At 49.6% G+C, this 18,464-nt stretch overlaps 1 protein-coding gene across 1 annotated transcript; it reads right to left on the bottom strand.

Moving 5' to 3' along the window:
- Positions 1 to 894: 894 nt before the first annotated feature.
- On the bottom strand, positions 895 to 16,500 carry LOC144490868 (zinc finger FYVE domain-containing protein 1-like; the record flags this gene model as incomplete). Its single annotated transcript, XM_078208559.1, has 7 exons — positions 16,096 to 16,500; positions 11,434 to 11,938; positions 9,005 to 9,222; positions 6,784 to 6,890; positions 3,984 to 4,092; positions 2,007 to 2,104; positions 895 to 1,012 (listed from the first exon to the last, which is right to left on the bottom strand). Coding segments are annotated over exons 1-7 (1,263 nt in total), but the record flags the coding sequence as incomplete, so codon positions are not given.
- Positions 16,501 to 18,464: the final 1,964 nt, after the last annotated feature.

The raw sequence follows: 18,464 nt of genomic DNA, 5'->3' as shown, positions 1-18,464 counted from the left end.
CACCGTGGGACTTGGATGTCCAGAGGGGTTTGTGTTGGGGCCACTGTTGTGTAGCGTATAGGGGCTGAAGGGATATGGGGGAGGGGGTTGGGGGGAGATTCGGATATTGAATTCGATGATCAGCCATGATCAAAATGAATGGGGGAGCAGGCTCGAAGGGCTGAATGGCCTCCTCCTGCTTCGAGTTTCTACATTTGAGATTTTTTTCCCCCCCTCAGGACCTCGTCTTGAAGGTCAAGTTAACAGGGGGGTTGGAGTTTAAGAGCCGTGGGGTTATGCTGCAACTGTACAGGACCTTGGTGAGACCACATTTGGAATATTGTGTGCAGTTCTGGTCACCTCACTATAAGAAGGATGTGGAAGCGCTGGAAAGAGTGCAGAGGAGATTTACCAGGATGCTGCCTGGTTTGGAGGGTAGGTCTTATGAGGAAAGGTTGAGGGAGCTAGGGCTGTTCTCTCTGGAGCAGAGGAGGCTGAGGGGAGACTTAATAGAGGTTTATAAAATGATGAAGGGGATAGATAGAGTGAATGTTCAAAGACTATTTCCTCGGGTGGATGGAGCTATTACAAGGGGGCATAACTATAGGGTTCATGGTGGGAGATACAGGAAGGATATCAGAGGTAGGTTCTTTACGCAGAGAGTGGTTGGGGTGTGGAATGGACTGCCTGCAGTGATAGTGGAGTCAGACACTTTAGGAATATTTAAGCGGTTATTGGATAGGCACATGGAGCACACCAGGATGATAGGGAGTGGGATAGCTTGATCTTGGTTTCAGATAAAGCTCGGCACAACATCGTGGGCCGAAGGGCCAGTTCTGTGCTGTACTGTTCTATGTTCTATGTAAGTCTTCGATTCCCCTTGGCAATAAGCTTGGCGTTGTGTAGCGCGCTTACCCCCAGCCACACATGTCTCAACTCAGGACGTACGACTGAAGCTTCAGGATCTTGGTTTCCAACCCAGTACTGTCTGCTCCGGTAGATAATCCCACAGTTTGGACATTCCAGTACGTACCTAAGAAGAGAATTAAAACAAGGGTCTGTTTCGATGCTGTAAACCTCGATGACTCTATGATGTCAAGAACACCAGTAAAGCTATCCACCCATCGCCATTCCCGTTTTAACATTTTATTTCTCACTTCCCTCTGTTTGTCTTCACGATCATTCAGAAATCCGAATGCAGGAAAGACGCCCTGACATTGGGAGCAGACGTGGTCAATAAAGGATTGGATCGAATCCGGGAACTGTGAATCAGGTGATGGTGGTTAAGGGTTGCCGGGTGGACTTTGGAAAATCGTGGGAGGTCGGGAAGATGGGAGAAGGAGGGGGAGAGGAGTTCTGCCGACTCCGAGGAGAGGGGAGAGTCAGTAAACATTGAGTTCAACACTCCCCGTGATGATGGAGGAACGGAAGACTTGCATTTGTATAGCGCCTTTGACCCGGAGATGTCCCAAAGTGCTTTGCCGTCACGACGGAGGACATTTGGGTGCGGTGACTGTTTGTAATGTTGGGAACGGGGCCGCTAAAGTGCGCACAGCAAGATCCCAATAAAACCGCACTGTACACAGCAAGATCCCAGAAAATGGCAGTGTGCAGAGCAAGATCCCAGAAAACTGCATTGTGAGAAGTGTTTTTTTTTCGAAAAAGGGGATTGATTGAAGGCTAAACATTGAACAGGAGTGAGACACCACCGCCCCTCCCCCCCCACTCCCCAACCGAAAAGGGCAGAGGGGACCCTGAGTTTAAGGTTTTCTCCAGAATGTGAGGTCCCCGGCAATGCAGCACTCCCGCACCAGGCAGGAGAAAGGATTTGAGATTCGGCGTCGTCCCACGGGGAGATCGAGGGCAGGGTGGGAGGCGAAAGGTACTGGAGGAAAGGCGAGCGCCGCCTCTTCCGTCTGTGCAAGGGGGCAGCTATTCGACTGGGGGAGGGGGGGGGGTCTTGCACTCCCACTCCTACCCTGCCCAGCTGACCCCATTCTCCACCAGCGATGATGGCAGTCACTCACCCCGACCAAGCGTACGTGGCAAGACCGAACCACTTGCTGTCTGTCGATGCCGAGGTTTTGGGATTCACAGCAACCTCCAAGCCCCGCTCGTAGCACACCTGGGTCAGAGCAGAGAGAGGGTTCAGAACTCAGCACTGCCACCTCTCCCTCCCTCTCACCATGGGCTTACACTCCATCCATTAGTACCTGGGTGGAGGAGGCCATTCAGCCCTTCGAGCCTGCTCCACCATTCAATAAGACTCTGGCTGATCTGGTGATCCATTTTGCCATCCCGCCCTCCCTGAGTCCAAAGCACAGGCTTCTCTTGCAGAAACTGATAGAGAACACAGGCCAGGAAAATACATCTGCTTCCCCTGCCTTGTTGCATAAAAAATACTCACCATCCGGAATTGGAAATCTATCGCCGCTCCTTCACTGCCACTGGGTCAAAACCCTGGAACTCCCTAACAGCGCTGTGGCTGTACCTACACGATGTGGAGATGCCGGCGTTGGACTGGGGTAAGCACAGTAAGAAGTCTCACAACACCAGGTTAAAGTCCAACAGGTTTATTTGGTAGTAAATACAATAAGCTTTCGGAGCACTGCTCCTTCGTCAGATGGAGTGGAGAACAGAGACCACTCCATCTGACGAAGGGGCATTGCTCCGAAAGCTTATGGTATTTGCTACCAAATAAACCTGTTGGACTTTAACCTGGTGTTGTGAGACTTCTTACTGTGCTGTACCTACACCACAGGGACTGCAGCGGGTTCAAGAAGGCAGCTCACCACCACCTTCTCAAGGGACAATTAGAATCCCTACAGTGCAGAGGGTTGACCATTTAGCCCCTCAAGTCTGCATCGACTCTCCGAAAGAGCATCTTACCAGGCCCTCCCCGCCCCCATTACCCATATGAGGTGGCACGGTGGTTAGCACTGCTGCTTCACAGTGCCAGGGATCTGGGTTTGATTCCCAGTTTGGGTCACTGTCTGTGTGGAGTCTGCACATTCTCCCCGTGTCTGCGTGGGTTTCCTCCGGGTGCTCCGGTTTCCTCCCACAGTCTGAAAGATGTGCTGGTTAGGTGCTAAATTCTCCCTCAGTGTACCCGAACAGGCGCCGGAGTGTGGCGACTAGGGGATTTTCACAGTCACTTCATTGCAGTGTTAATGTAAGCCGACTTGTGACACTAATAAATAAACTTGAAATTTAAACTAAACTAACCTGTGTATTTAGCATGGCCAATTCATTTAACCTACACATCTTTGGACACTAAGGGGCAATTTAGCATGGCCAATCCAACTAACCTACACATCTTTGGACTGTGGGAGGAAACCAGAGCACCCGGGGGAAACCCACGCAGACACGGGGAGAATGTGCAAACTCTGCACAGACAGTGACCCGAGGCCGGAATTGAACCCGGGTCCCTGGCGCTGTGAAGCAGCAGCAGGATTGAATAAATAATTACATTTAAAAATCTTCCTCCTCTTGCTAATGATTCTTTGGATAATTCTCTTCAATCCTGGGCCCTCTGGTTTTGACCTTCCCACTTTCCGGAAACTTATTCACTCTTATCAAAAATCCCTCACATCTTTGAAAGCCCCTCTACTCAATCTCTGACCGCCCCTGCTCCAGGGAGATGGTGTAGTGGGTACACCACTAACCCGAGGCCCAAAGGGCTAATCCTCTGGGGGTCCAAATCTCATCACTGCTGGAATTTAAATTCAACGAATAAAAGTCTGGAATTGAGAGCCAGTCTCAGTAACGGTGACCGTGAAACTGTTGTCGATTGTCCCATCTGGTTCCTTCAGGGAAGGAAATCTGCCGTCCTTACCCGGTCTGGCCTACTTGTGACTCCAGAGCCACAGCAATGTGGTTGACTCTCAAATGCCCCTCTGAAATGGCCCAACGGGGACACCCAGTTCAAGGGGCGATTAGGGGATGGGCAATAAACTCTGGCCGAGCCATCGCAGGAACGAATGTAGAATGGAGAGTGGCCTTACCCTGCAGATCAGCACCTTGTTGTTGTACTGGTGTGTGTATCGACACCGCCTCTTCGCTGTGTGAGCGACATTCTCCTTCAGATGGTTCATATTCCGGGTACAGCGTGCCCTGCAATAATAACAAGAACAGTAACATTTCCTCTCTGCACCTCATTCACCGCAACACTCGGTGACTGTCTGATTTGATTTATTATTGTCACATGTATTAACATACAGTGAAAAGTATTGTTTCTCGCGCGCTATACAGACAAAGCATACCGTTCATAGAGAAGGAAAGGAGAGAGTGCAGAGTGTAGTGTTACAGTCACAGCTAGGGTGTAGGGAAACCCACGCAGACACTTAATGAAGAAATATCTTTGTTAAAGAGCTTAAGAGAGTTAGAATGAAGTTTTAGAAGCACAGAATGAGTGTAAAAGATAGAATTTGAGCGAATGCTGGGCACAGCTCGCAAGAAGTTGCCTCACTCCAATGCCATCTTAGACCATAAGGCATAGGAGCGGAAGTAAGGCCATTCGGCCCATCGAGTCCACTCCACCATTCAATCATGGTTGATTTCAACTCCAATTACCCGCTCTCTCCCCATAGCCCTTATAGCTCTTGGACGTCATGTTGGGAGCAGTGCAGATTTACGGGATATTGTCAAGTTTTGGCGAGGAGGATAGGATTGGGTGGGTTTCGATTGTTTCCTTTGGAAATGAGGAGGCTGATCCTCGAATCCCTGCAGTGCAGAGGGAGGCCATTCAGCCCATCAAATCTGTGCTGACTGTCCGAGCATCTTACCCAGGCCCTTAACTCCATGTATTGATCCCGCTAATCCATCTAACCTTTATACCTTTGGACACTAAGAGGCAATTTAGCATGGTCAATTCACCTAATCTGCACATCTTTGGAGTGTGGGAGGAAACCGGAGCACCCGGAGGAAACCCACGCAGACATGGGGAGAACGTGCAGACTCCACATAGACAGTGACCCAAGGCTGGAATCAAACCCGGGTCCCTGGCGCCGTGAGACAGCAGTGCTAACCACTGTGCCACCCCAAGTGATTTAAAAAAAAACTGTGATGAGGGTTTCTGCCTCAAGAAACACTTGAGGGCGGCACAGTGGTTAGCACTGCTGCCTCACAGCGCCAGGGACCCGGATTCGATTCCGGCCTTGGGTTACTGTCTGTGTGGAGTCTGCACATTCTCCCCGTGTCTGCGTGGGTTTCCGGTTTCCTCCCACAGTCTGAAAGATATGCAGGTTGACTGACCATGCTAAATTGCCCCTTAGTGTCCCAGGACGTGTAGGTTAAAGGGATTAGCAAGATAAATATGTAGGGTTACGGGGATAGAGGCTGGGTGGAATTGTCAGTGCAGACTCGATGGGCTGAATGGCCTCCTTCTGCACTGTAGCAATTCTATGTTCTGCCTCCTCATTTCCAAAGATGAGATTGGCCGAGACTTTCCACAAAACTCCCTGCTCCCTCAGGGAAATATTAACTGTCGAATAGACAGCACCGAGTTAAGAGTGAAACATCCTGTCGGAGTGTACCAAAGTCAGTTTGCTTCCTTGATGAATACTCGTGGGACATTCACGCACATGGTAGAGGGATAAAAGGTAATGAACTGCTGCGATAATCTCTATTTAACCCTCCGGAATCTTGCCAAGACACAGGCTGTCGAAGTTTTTCAACTTGCACTCATCAGGACTGTAATAAGTCCTCGGTGGCGGAAGTCGCTTCCCCAAGATTCCTTTATTTACAAGATCCAACAACGCTACACCGAGTGCTCTCGGTCTGCAGGCTCCACCCGGAGTGCCAGAGGAACTGACACTCCTGTTTCAGTACAGAGCATGGGGCTATCTGATTGGACTATCAATTTGGCCCTTACTCGGAGTTCATATTCAAGCATAGATGTTTACAGCATGGAAACAGGCCCTTCGGCCCAACTTGTCCACGCTGCCCTTTCTTTTTTAAAAACCCCTAAGCTAGTCCCAATTGCCCGCATTTGGCCCATATCCCTCTATACCCATCTTATCCATGTAACTGTCTAAATGCTTTTTAAAAGACAAAATTGTACCCGCCTCTACTACTACTACTGGCAGCTTGTTCCAGACACTCACCCCCTCTGTGAGAAAAAATGGCCCCTCTGGACCCTTTTGTATCTCTCCCCTCTCACCTTAAACCTATGCCCTCTAGTTTTAGACTCCCCTACCTTTGGGAAAAGATATTGACTATCTAGCTGATCTGTGCCCCTCATTATTTTATAGACCTCTATAAGATCACCCCTCAGCCTCCTACGCTCCAGAGAAAAATGTCCCAGTCTTTCCAGCCTCTCCTTATAATTCAAACCATCAAGTCCTGGTAGCATCCTAGTAAATCTTTTCCGCACTCTTTCTAGTTTAATAATATCCTTTCTATAAGCCTTTAATATAATCCTTTCTATAAGCAGGCCAACCTCAATGGCCTGGTTAAAAATCATTACAAAGACAAACACAAGAATACCAAATTTCAAAACAACCAATCACAACAATTTATACTACGGGAGAAAAGGACGGTGATTGGTCAGCAAGTCAGCTCTGATTGGCTGTGACCCCCGCCATGTCTCAGATTGGGGGAGGGGAGGGGGGGGGGTGATATGATGTCGAGCTTGTCCAAGGTTTTGCAACAGTGACCTCTACCTCACTGCTAGAGGAGTGCGGAAAGTGGAGGTCCCACCCGGAAGGCGTTGGGGGTGGGGGGTAGCTCTTCAGTGGAGTGGGGTTCAGAGGAACAAGTGGACCAATTCCCCCCCCCCCACCCCACCCCGAGGACGTCACTCACCCACAGCTGAGGCAGACATTGGAGCAGCTGAAATATTCATCGGGGAAGAATGAGCTGGTCGCAATTTGGTCATCTGTTATCTCTCCATTAAACCTCATACTCAGAGCCTGAGGGAGGGAGAAAACACACAGAGCACTGAGTCACAGATAGAAACACACATTCTTAAAGCCCCTTTGACAACCTCAGCATCTCCCACGTGCTCTACACTTAATGAAGCATTTCATTTTTGTCACATAGAACCGTCAGAATCCCGACAGTGCAAATGGAGGCCATTCGGCCCATCAAATTTAAGTTTAAGTTCATTTATAAGCTTCACAAGTCGGCTTACATTAACACTGCAATGAAGTTACTGTGAAAATCCCCGAGTGGCCACACTAGACTTAGAGGACATGAGGTTTGGATTTTATAAGTTTGAACATTTTACAGGAGAGAAAGATCAAGGAAAGTGGAGAGATTTGTACTTTAGTGATTGTGGTAAGTAATGTGTTGAGGCAAGGTACTGTAATCTTTTCCACCCAGCTGCTATATCATGAGGATTGTTGTGTCGGAGAGCAGATTTGGAGTTCAGAAGGAGCAAGAAGCAAAAGTTCAGAGTGCAGAGACCAGAGCAGCAGAAGAGGGTAACAACAAGTTTTTAAAGTTAAAGTTTATTTATTAGTGTCGCAAGTAAGGCTTGCATTAACACTGCAATGCAGTTACTGTGAAAATCCCCTAGTCGCCACACTCCGGCGCCTGTTCGGGTACACTGAGGGAGAATTTAGCACCTAACCGGCACGTCTCTCGGACTGTGGGAGGAAACCGGAGCACCCGGAGGAAACCCACGCAGACACGGGGAGAAGGTGCAGACTCCACACAGACAGTGACCCAGGCCGGGAATCGAACCCAGGCCCCTGGTGCTGTGAGGCGGCAATGCTAACCACTGTGCCACCATGTGTAGTCACTGTTGTTACGTAGAAAATGCAGCCGCCAACTTTTGCACAGCAAGATCCCACAAGTAGTAAATGGATTGTCATGTTTAAGTGACAGTGTTTGAGGGATAAATATTGGTCCCAGGACACTGGGGGTGGGGGGAGATCTCTCCCACTCTTCATAGAATCCCGACAGTGCAGAAGGAGGCCATTCAGCCCATCAAGCCTGCACCGACCACAATCCCAGTCAGGCTCTTCCTCGATACAATCACCGAGGCATCTTTCACATCTGTCTGAAGACAGGGACCTCCGCTGAACATCTGGTCGGAAAGACAGCTGCCTCAGGCAGTGCAGCACTCCCTCTGTACTCATAGAATCATTATAGAATCCCGACAGTGCAGAAGGAGGTCATTCGGCCCATCGAGCCTGCACCGACCACAATCCCACCCAGGCCCTATCCCCATAACCCAATGCATATACCCTGGCTAGTCCCTCTGACACTAAGGGGCAATTTAGCACGGCCAATCCACCTAACCCGCACATCTTTGGAGTGTGGGAGGAAACCCACGCAGGCATGGGGAGAATGTACAGATTCCACACAGACAGTCACCCGAGTCGGGAATCGAGCTCAGGTCCCTGGTGCTGTGAGGCAGCAGTGCTAACCACTGTGCCACCGTGCCACCCTAATAAAGTTACTGAGAAAATCCCCTAGTCACCACACTCCGGCGCCTGTTCGGGTACACTGAGGGAGAATTTAGCATGGCCAATGCACCCTAACCAGCATATATTTGAACCATGGGAGGAAACCGGAGCACCCGGAGGAAACCCACGCAGACACGGGGAGAACGTGCAGACTCCGCACAGACAGTGACCCAAGCCGGGAATCGAACCCGGTTCCCTGGCGCTGTGAGACCGCAGTGCTAACCACTGGGCCGCCGTGATGGCAATAATGTTTATTTATGAGTGTTAAAAGTAGGCTTACATTAACACTGCAATGAAATTACTGTGAAAATCCCTTAGTGGCCACACTCCGGCGCCTGTTTGGGTGCACTGAGGGAGAATTTAGCATGGCCAATGCACCCTAACCAGCACTGCACTGTGGGACTAGGAATCTCGGCTGAGAGGAGGGCCTTGAACCCATGACCTGGAGGGGTCAGGGAGTTGAGTCACAACCCCGCCCCCCCCCCCCCCCCCGAGGTCATACATGACACCTTCCTGCTCAAGTCCCCCAGAACGGGAGGCCATTCAGCCCTTCTCGCTCGTGTGGACGTCGGTGGAGTTGTGCTATTGGTCCCCACCCCCGCCAGTGTTACCTTCAGCACATTGTAGACGATGGCGGGTGGTCTCCGAGAGCGGGTCGAGGTGTTACCAGTCCGTTGGCGGACCATCTCCAGGAAGCCGCTGAAGTTGGTGGGTGGCACCGTCGTCCTGGTGCCAACGTACTCGATGGAGTTGAAAGCTTCGATGCTTAAACCCAGCTGGTGGAACCTCTTCTGGAGCAGCTGCTCGGCGCCCCCTGGGGTCCGGGAGTCTAGGGGAGGGTCAACACAGCAGCTGAAACCCTGGGATTTGCTACACGGCGGCTTTGTAAAAACAGGATGTCGCTGGTGAGGTCAACATTTATCATCCATCGCTAAAGCTTGCTGCTAAACCACCAAGACGCCTCGCCTGGCCACTTCAGAGGGCAACAAAGGAATAAGCCCATAAGATGTAGGAGCACAATTAGGCCATTCGGCCCATTGAGTCTGTTCCGCCATGGCTGTTAAGTTTCTCAACCCCATTCTCCTGCCTTTTCCCCCTAACCTTTGACCCCCCTTACCAATCAAGAACCTATCTATCTCTGTCTTAAAGACACTCAATGACCCGGCCTCCACAGCCTTCTGCGGCAAAGAGTTCCACAAAGTTTCATTATGTGACCTGTACCCCTAACAATATGTACTGGGCAGACTGGAATCTCAGCCAATTCCCTCCCCAAGTAGAAACAAGCTCCAGATAAAGTTAAGAAAGCCCCACCAACGCCTCTACTTTCTCAGAAGTCTAAGGAACTTTGGCATGTCAGCTACAACTCACCAACTTTTACAGATGCACCATAGAAAGCATTCTTTCTGGTTGTATCACAGCTTGGTATGGGCTCCTGCTCTGCCCAAGACCGCAAGGAACTACAAAGGGTCGTGAACGTAGCCCAGTCCATCACTCAAACCAGCCTCCCACCCAAGGGAGACTGGAGGGACAGCACCTCATCTTCCAATTGGGTGCTTTACAGCCTTCCGGACTGAACGTTGAGTTCAACTATTCCAGAGCCTGAACTCTCCCCTCCACCTTCATCCCATTCCCATTTATTTTATTTCTTATTTTCATCCATTTTTACCATCCTTCTTTCATAGTATCCCTACAGTGCAGGAGGCCATTCGGCCCATAGAGCCTGTACCAACAATTCCACCCAGGTCCGATCCCCATAACCACATGCATTTACCCTAGCTAGTCCCCCTGACACTAAGGGGCAATTTAACATAGAACAGAATAGGAAAGTACAGGTCCTTCAGCCCTTGATGTTGTGCCGAGCTTTGTCCGAAACCAAGATCAAGCTATCCCACTCCCTATAGAACATAAATTTTAGCATGGCTCCACCTAACCAGCACATCCTTGGAGTGTGGGAGGAAACCGGAGCACCCGGGAGGAAACCCACGCAGACACGGGGAGAACGTGCAAACTCCACACAGACAGTGACCCAAGCCAGGAATTGAACCCGGGTCCCTGGCGCTGTGAGGGAGCAGTGCTAACCACCATGGGGGTACAGTAGTCTGCCTAGGGGATCGGAAGTGGTTCTTCTGGTATCACTCCTGCCTCTTAGCCAGCTTGAACCCTGGGTCAATTCTCACCCCAGGACCTGCTCGCTGGCCTTGGAACGTCTGCTCACTTGGTCCAAAGCAGATTGCGAATCAGCCGGTAAAATCCAACTGACACTCGCCAGGGGAGGAAAGGGTGCAGCAAACAAGTAATCAGTTCATTCACAAATTAAAAATTTAAAAACCTTTAAGACTAGCTTCTCGTGTCTGAGGAGACAGTTTCCATACTCCACACAGACAGTGACCCGAGGCTGGAATCGAACGCGGATCCCTGGCGCTGTGAGGTGGGGGAGTTGTGGAGGCTGCACGTTCTCCCCGTGTCTGCGTGGGTTTCCTCCGGGTGCTCCGGTTTCCTCCCACATTCCAAAGCAAGATGGCGCTGGAGTGAGACGACTTCTTATGCCCAGCGTACCTTCTAGTTCTACCTTTTACTCTCGTTCTTAAACGTTATTCTAACTCTTTTAAACTCTCTAACAATGCTTTAATGCAACATCTTACAGATTTAGCACCCAAGTCTGTGGTCACATACCAACCGACTCAAGAACAGCTTCTTCCCTGCTGCTGTCAGACTTTTGAATGGACCTACCTCGCATGAAGTTGATCTTTCTCTACACCCGAGCTATGACTGTAACACTACATTCTGCACTCCTTTCCTTCTCTATGAATGGTATGCTATGTCTGTATAGCGCGCAAGAAACAATACTTTTCACTGTATACTAATAAATCAAACCAAAACAGAAGATGTGCGGGTTAGGTTGGATTGGCCGTGCTAAATTGCCCTGTGTCCAAAGCACTGTGCCGCCACAGGTCAGGGTTCAACCCCGTGACCCTGCCCCCCCCCTTAATCTGGTAAAGCCTGTCCCCACCCCCCCAACCCCCACCCCGGCAGCACTTACCACAGCCCAGAAGCTTGGTGTTGGCAGTCTCATGGAAGATGATGAGTGCAGGCCCGAGGCTGGACAGCGGCACCTCCAGGCCACAGCGGTCAGAGACGGCCTTCAGCTCGCCGGTGAAGTGCTTGAGGTAGGCCTGGGAGGCGTTGCCCAGGAAACGGAAGAGGTCGTTGTGCAGCCGCTCGGCGCGGGTCCGGTAGACCACCACATCGGAGACGGCCAGCACCTTCAGGAGCAGCCGCAGCCTCTGGCTCTGCCGACTGGTGGCCCCCAGCAGGCCTTCAGTGTCCAGGAGGATGAGGGAGAGCGAGGGGTCAAAGGCCGCCCACACCCCCACGGTGCAGGAGTCCTGGGTCTCCGAGGTGCGGAACGTCTCGTGGTCTTCGAAGAAGGTGGAGTTGAGAGTGTGGGACTTCCCATCTCCCGTGTTGCCGAATATGGACAGGACTTTGACGGCCTTCTCACCGGATATTCCCAGTTTCTCCAGGAAGCTTTCCTCTTCCGTCACCTGGCAAAAGAAGGCAACACATTAACCCAGTCACTCCCAACTTCCAAAGCTCAAGCCCAGCCTCTTGGGCACAAATATCCAGGCTGATATTCCCATTCACCCTGGACATACTCTTCCATTGGGAAAAAGATCCAACTAAGACCCATCCATTGGCTACGTCTACACTTCCCGCTGCCTTGGAAAAGCAGCCAGCATAATTAAGGACCCAACACACCCCAGACAGACATTCTCTCTTCCACCTTCTCCCATTGGGAAAAAGATCCAACCAAGACTGCAAGAAACTACAAAGGGTCGTTAACATAGCCCAGTCCATCACGCAAACCAGCCTCCCATCCATTGACTCTGTCTACACTTCCCGCTGCCTCGGAAAAGCAGCCAGCATAATTAAGGACCCCACGCACCCCGGACATTCTCTCTTCCACCTTCTTCCGTTGGGAAAAAGATACAAAAGTTTGAGGTCACATGCCAATCGACTCAAGGTGGCACAGTGGTCAGCACTGCTGCCTCACAGCGCCAGGGACCCGGGTTCGATTCCCGGCTTGGGTCACTGTCTGTGTGGAGTTTGCACATTCTCCCCGTGTCTGCGTGGGTTTCCTCCGGGTGCTCCGGTTTCCTCCCACAGTCTGAAAGACGTGCAGGTTAGGTGGATTGGCCATGCTAAATTGCCCCTTAGTGTCAGGGGGAACCAGCCAGGGTAAATGTATGGGGTTATGGGGATAGGGCCTGGGTGGGACTGCAGTTGGTGCAGACTCAATGGGCCGAATGGCCTCCTTCTGCACTGTAGGATTGTATGATTCTATGATTCTAAGAACAGCTTCTTCCCTGCTGCCATCAGACTTTTGAATGGACCTACCTTGCATTAAGTTGATCTTTCTCTACACCTTAGCTATGACTGTAACACTACATTCTGCACTCTGTCCTTTCCTTCTCTATGAACGGTATGCTTTGTCTGTATAGAGCGCAAGAAATAATATTTTTCTCCGTATGCTAATACACGTGACAATAATAAATCAAATCAACATCCAGGTCCTAGGCCAGTCCAACAAGAGCAGCATTGAGTTCCAATCATGAATCTACACTTACAATGATTCACTTCATGCATGATTAATATGACCAACATATGTCACCTACACAGGTGTCATTACCATGTTGCTGCAGGAAAACACGCATTTTGCCTCTGGGCATCTCGGCTGCTGAAGAATCACATTTAATTCTGACCATTTTAATGTTGAATAATGTTCTTAAAATTGTCCAACACCAAAGTTTATTTATTAGTGTCACAAGTAGGCTTACATTAACACTGCAATGAAGTTACTGTGAAAATCCGCTAGTTGCCACACTCCTGTTTGGGTACACTGAGGGAGAATTTAGCACGGCCAATGCACCCTAACCAGCACGTCTTTCGGAGTGTGGGAGGAAACCGGAGCACCCGGAGGAAACCCACGCAGACACGGGGAGAACCTGCAAACTCCACACAGACAGTGACCCAAGCCGGGAATTGAACCCGGGTCCCTGGCGCTGAGAGGCAGCAGTGCTAACCACCGTGCCACCCTTCATCAACCGGCGCCAGCGTTACCTCCTGTAGTTGGACAGCAGCTCTGCTGCTCAAGGCAGTTCAGGTGCTTTTAACTGGGGACATTAGAGTCATAGAGGTTTACAGCATGGAAACAGGCCCTTCGGCCCAACTCATCCATGCTGCCCTTTTTTTTAAAAAACCACTAAGCGAGTCCCAATTGCCCGCATTTGGCCCGTATCCCTCTATATCCATCTTACCCATGTAACTGTCTGAACTCTTTTTAAAAGACAAAATTGTACCTGCCTCTACTACTACCTCTGGCAGCTTATTCCAGACACTCACCACCCTCTGTGTGAAAGAATTGCCCCTCTGGACCCTTTTGTATCTCTCCCCTCTCACCTTAAACCTCTGCCCTCTAGTTTTAGCCTCCCCTTCCTTTGGGAAAAGATGTTGACTATCTAGCAGATCTATGCCCCTCATTATTTTATCCACCTCTATAAGATCACCCCTCAGCCTTCTACGGTCCAGGGAAAAGAGACCCACACCCAACAATTTCCCTCTCTTTAGCCTTGCAGCAAGTCACCAATGCCTCTACTTTCTCAGAAGACTAATTTGGCATCTCAGCTATGACTCTCTCCAACTTTTACAGATGCACCATAGAAAGCATTCTTTCTGGTTGTATCACAGCTTGGTATGGGTTCCTGCTCTGCCCAAGACCGCAAGGAACTACAAAAGGTCGTGACTGTAGCCCAGTCCAAACCAGCCTCCCATCCATTGACTCTGTCGACACTTCCCGCTGCCTCGGCAAAGCAGCCAGCATAATTAAGGACCCTACGCACCCCGGACATTTTCTCTTCCACCGGGAAAAAGATACAAAAGTCTGAGGTCACGTACCAACCGACTCAAGAACAGCTTCTTCCCTGCTGCTGTTAGACTTTTGAATGGACCGACCTCGCATTAAGTTGATCATTCTCTACACCCTCGCTGTGACTGTAACACTACATTCTGCACTCTCTCCTTGCCTTCTCTATGAATGGTATGCTTTGTCTATATAGCACACAATAAACAATACTTTTCACTGTATGTTAATACATGTGACAATAAATCAAATCAAAAGATCCTTAGACAGCCCCTTCCAAACCCACAACCACTTCCATCTCGAAGGACAAGGGCAGCGGATACATGGGAACACCCCCACCTGCAAGTTCCCCTCCGAGCCACTCACCATCCTGACTTAATTTAAGTCTATTTATTAGTGTCACAAGTAGGCTTACATTAATACTGCAATGAAGTTATGAAAATCCCCTAGTCGCCACACTCCGGCACCTGTTCGGGTAACACTGAGGGAGAATTTAACACGGCCAATGCACCCTAACCAGCACGTCTTTCGGACTGTGGGAGGAAACCAGAGCACCCGGAGGAAACCCACACAGACACGGGGAGAACGTGCAGACTCCACACAGACAGTGACCCGAGGCTGGAATCGAACCCGGGTCCCTGGCGCTGTGAGGCAGCAGCGCTAACCCCTGCGCCACCTTATTGGCCACTCTTTTATTGTCAGTATTCGAACCTGCTCTGCCATTGATAGAAACACAGAATATAGAAGCAGGAGGAGGCCATGCAGCCCTTTGAGCCTGCCCCGCCATTCAATTGGATCGTGGCCTACTCCTGCTGTGAACTGAACTGAGCTGTTCAGAGAGGCGGGACTGACACTTTTAGCCAGAGGGTCAGTAGACAACTGCACACAGATCTTTAATCTTTGAGATTTAGGAATTCTGTGTGGGGTGTTTGCCCCCTACCAGCCTCTCTGCAAGTCACCCTGTTTCTACCCCGTGCCACAGTCAGTAACGAATAACCCCTTTTTAAAAGGGAAACGTTTCACTGCAGGCAAAAAAAATCTCCTTTAAGCAGCACAGCCCCTTCAAGAGAGAGAAAGTATTTGTATAGCGCCTTTCACAGCCAGTGAGGGGGGAAAAGAGCCCTCACTGTTCTGATGTAAGGGGCTAATTTTGTGTACAGCAAACTCCCAGAAACAGACAGCGACCAGACAAATGCAAAACAGGACAAGAGATTACAGTTTTTAAAAAAAAATCTCAACTGAAAATCGAAAGTGTCAGAAGGCCTGGGGATACAGGAGTGGTGTCGCAGTTCTTATTTGGAGCAATGTTACCGGCGTGAAAAGTGTAGTCATTCCCCTCCCGTGTAAATCGATGGAAACAATCGGATTGTCGTCGGGATGATTGTTACTAAAATGTAACAAAACACACTTGTAGCAAAATGTTACTGGTAGCAAAACAAAATGTTACTTGTAACAAATGTCACTTGTAGCAAAATGTTACTGTAACAAATGTCACTTGTAGCAAAATGTTACTGTAACAAATAGATGTTACCTGCAACAAAGAAATATTACTTGTAGCAAAATGTAGCAAATAATTGTAACAAGCAATTGTTACCGCAACAAATGTATCTCCAGCCAATTCCCTGTTAAATACCGCGGCCGCTACAAGCTTGTATCAGGAGGGGTGTAGATTTCGAGTCATTTCCAGCCGGAACTGCCTGGAAATCGGCGAAAACAAAGCTCCTGTCAACTGCACCTCTCCCATTTCCCTTCCTTTTCTATCCCCAATTAATTTTTTTTTACCTGTAACGTTTCATTCTCGTTCACCAGCAAGAAACTTTTGCTACTCTCTGCTGTGAGAGCGTTCTTGATGTTCAGTTCTCCCATCTCATTCGGCAGCGAGGAGGACATGTTTTTTTTCTCTCTCTCTCTGCCTCTTTTTTTGTGTGTTTTTTAAAAATATAATAAATCGTCCCCCCTCCAAAGCTTCGGTCCTCACTCAGTTCCCAGTGCAACAAAGCCTGGGCAAGCGGCTGGTTCATTCACAACACAAGCCTCCCCCCACTCTCTGAAAAGCCTGTTTAGTAACACAGACTGCTGCAGAAAGCAATACAGCCTAACCCCACAGTGTCACATGACAAGAGACTTCCCCCTCTTGTTCTGGGCTGGACTTCCTTGCCTCTCCCTCTTGGTCCAAACCCTTGAAGGAAACCCACCCTCAGGCAATTCTAGGCTTAACCTCCAGTCTAATCTCAATGACTGTGGACCCTGGGAAAGTCCAGAGCAAAGTATCGGATTACTGAGTCCCAGATAAGCGGCAGTGACTGGAATTTATATACATAGAACAGTCCAGCACAGAACAGGCCCTTCGGCCCACGATGTTGTGCCGAGCTTTATCTGAAACCCTCTGTCTTCGATCGGGCGGCACGGTAGCACAGTGGTTAGCACTGCTGCTTCACAGCTCAAGGGTCCCGGGTTCGATTCCCGGCTCAGGTCACTGTCTGTGTGGAGTTTGCACATTCTCCTCGTGTCTGCGTGGGTTTCCTCCGGGTGCTCCGATTTCCTCCCACAGTCCAAAGATGTGCGGGTTAGGTTGATTGGCCAGGTTAAAAATTGCCCCTTAGAGTCCTGAGATGTGTAGGTTAGAGGGATTAGTGGGTAAATATGTGGGGGTAGGACCTGGGTGGGATTGTGGTTGGTGCAGACTCGATAGGCCAAATGGCCTCCTTCTCCACTGTAGGGTTTCTATGATTTCTATGAAACCAAGATCAAGCTATCCCACTCCCTATCATCCTGGTGTGCTCCATGTGCCTATCCAATAACCGCTTAAATGTTCCTAAAGTGTCTGACTCCACTATCACTGCAGGCAGTCCATTCCACACCCCAACCACTCTCTGCGTAAAGAACCTACCTCTGATATCCTTCCTATATCTCCCACCACGAACCCTATAGTTATGCCCCCTTGTAATAGCTCCATCCACCTGAAGAAATAGTCTTTGAACGTTCACTCTATCTATCCCCTTCATCATTTTATAAACCTCTATTAAGTCTCCCCTCAGCCTCCTCCGCTCCAGAGAGAACAGCCCTAGCTCCCTCAACCTTTCCTCATAAGACCTACCCTCCAAACCAGGCAGCATCCTGGTAAATCTCCTCTGCACTCTTTCCAGCGCTTCCACATCCTTCTTATAGTGAGGTGACCAGAACTGCACACAATATTCCAAATGTGGTCTCACCAAGGTCCTGTACAGTTGCAGCATAACCCCACGGCTCTTAAACTCCAACCCCCTGTTAATAAAAGCTAACACACTATAGGCCTTCTTCACAGCTCTATCCACTTGAGTGGCAACCTTTAGAGATCTGTGGATATGGACCCCAAGATCTCTCTGTTCCTCCACAGTCTTCAGAACCCTACCTTTGACCCTGGAATCCACATTTAAATTAGTCCTACCAAAATGAATCACCTCACATTTATCAGGGTTAAACTCCATTTGCCATTTTTCAGCCCAGCTTTGCATCCTATCTATGTCTCTTTGCAGCCTACAACAGCCCTCCACCTCATCCACTACTCCACCAATCTTGGTGTCATCAGCAAATTTACTGATCCACCCTTCAGCCCCCTCCTCTAAGTCATTAATAAAAATCACAAAGAGCAGAGGACCAAGCACTGATCCCTGTGGCACTCCGCTAGCAACCTGCCTCCAATCTGAAAATTTTCCATCCACCACCACCCTCTGTCTTTGATCAGACAGCCAGTTACCTATCCAATCGGCCAACTTTTCCTCTATCCCACACCTCTATTAAGTCTCCCCTCAGCCTCCTCCGCTCCAGAGAGAACAGCCCCAGCTCCCTCAACCTTTCCTCATAAGACCTACCCTCCAAACCAGGCAGCATCCTGGTAAATCTCCTCTGCACTCTTTCCAGCGCTTCCACATCCTCCTTATAGTGAGGTGACCAGAACTGCACACAATATTCCAAATGTGGTCTCACCAAGATCCTGTACAGTTGCAGCATAACCCCACGGCTCTTAAACTCCAACCCCCTGTTAATAAAAGCTAACACACTATAGGCCTTCTTCACAGCTCTATCCACTTCCTCCCACACTATATAGACCTCCTCCCTCACAGCACTATGGGTGGATCTACCTTTTTCTATTTATACAAATACACTTTCAA

This window comes from Mustelus asterias, unplaced genomic scaffold, assembly GCF_964213995.1.
Source record: "Mustelus asterias unplaced genomic scaffold, sMusAst1.hap1.1 HAP1_SCAFFOLD_3938, whole genome shotgun sequence".
NCBI lineage: Eukaryota > Metazoa > Chordata > Chondrichthyes > Carcharhiniformes > Triakidae > Mustelus > Mustelus asterias.
The sequence above is the reverse complement of the archived record's forward strand: the minus strand, read 5'-3'. Positions and strand labels throughout refer to the sequence as shown.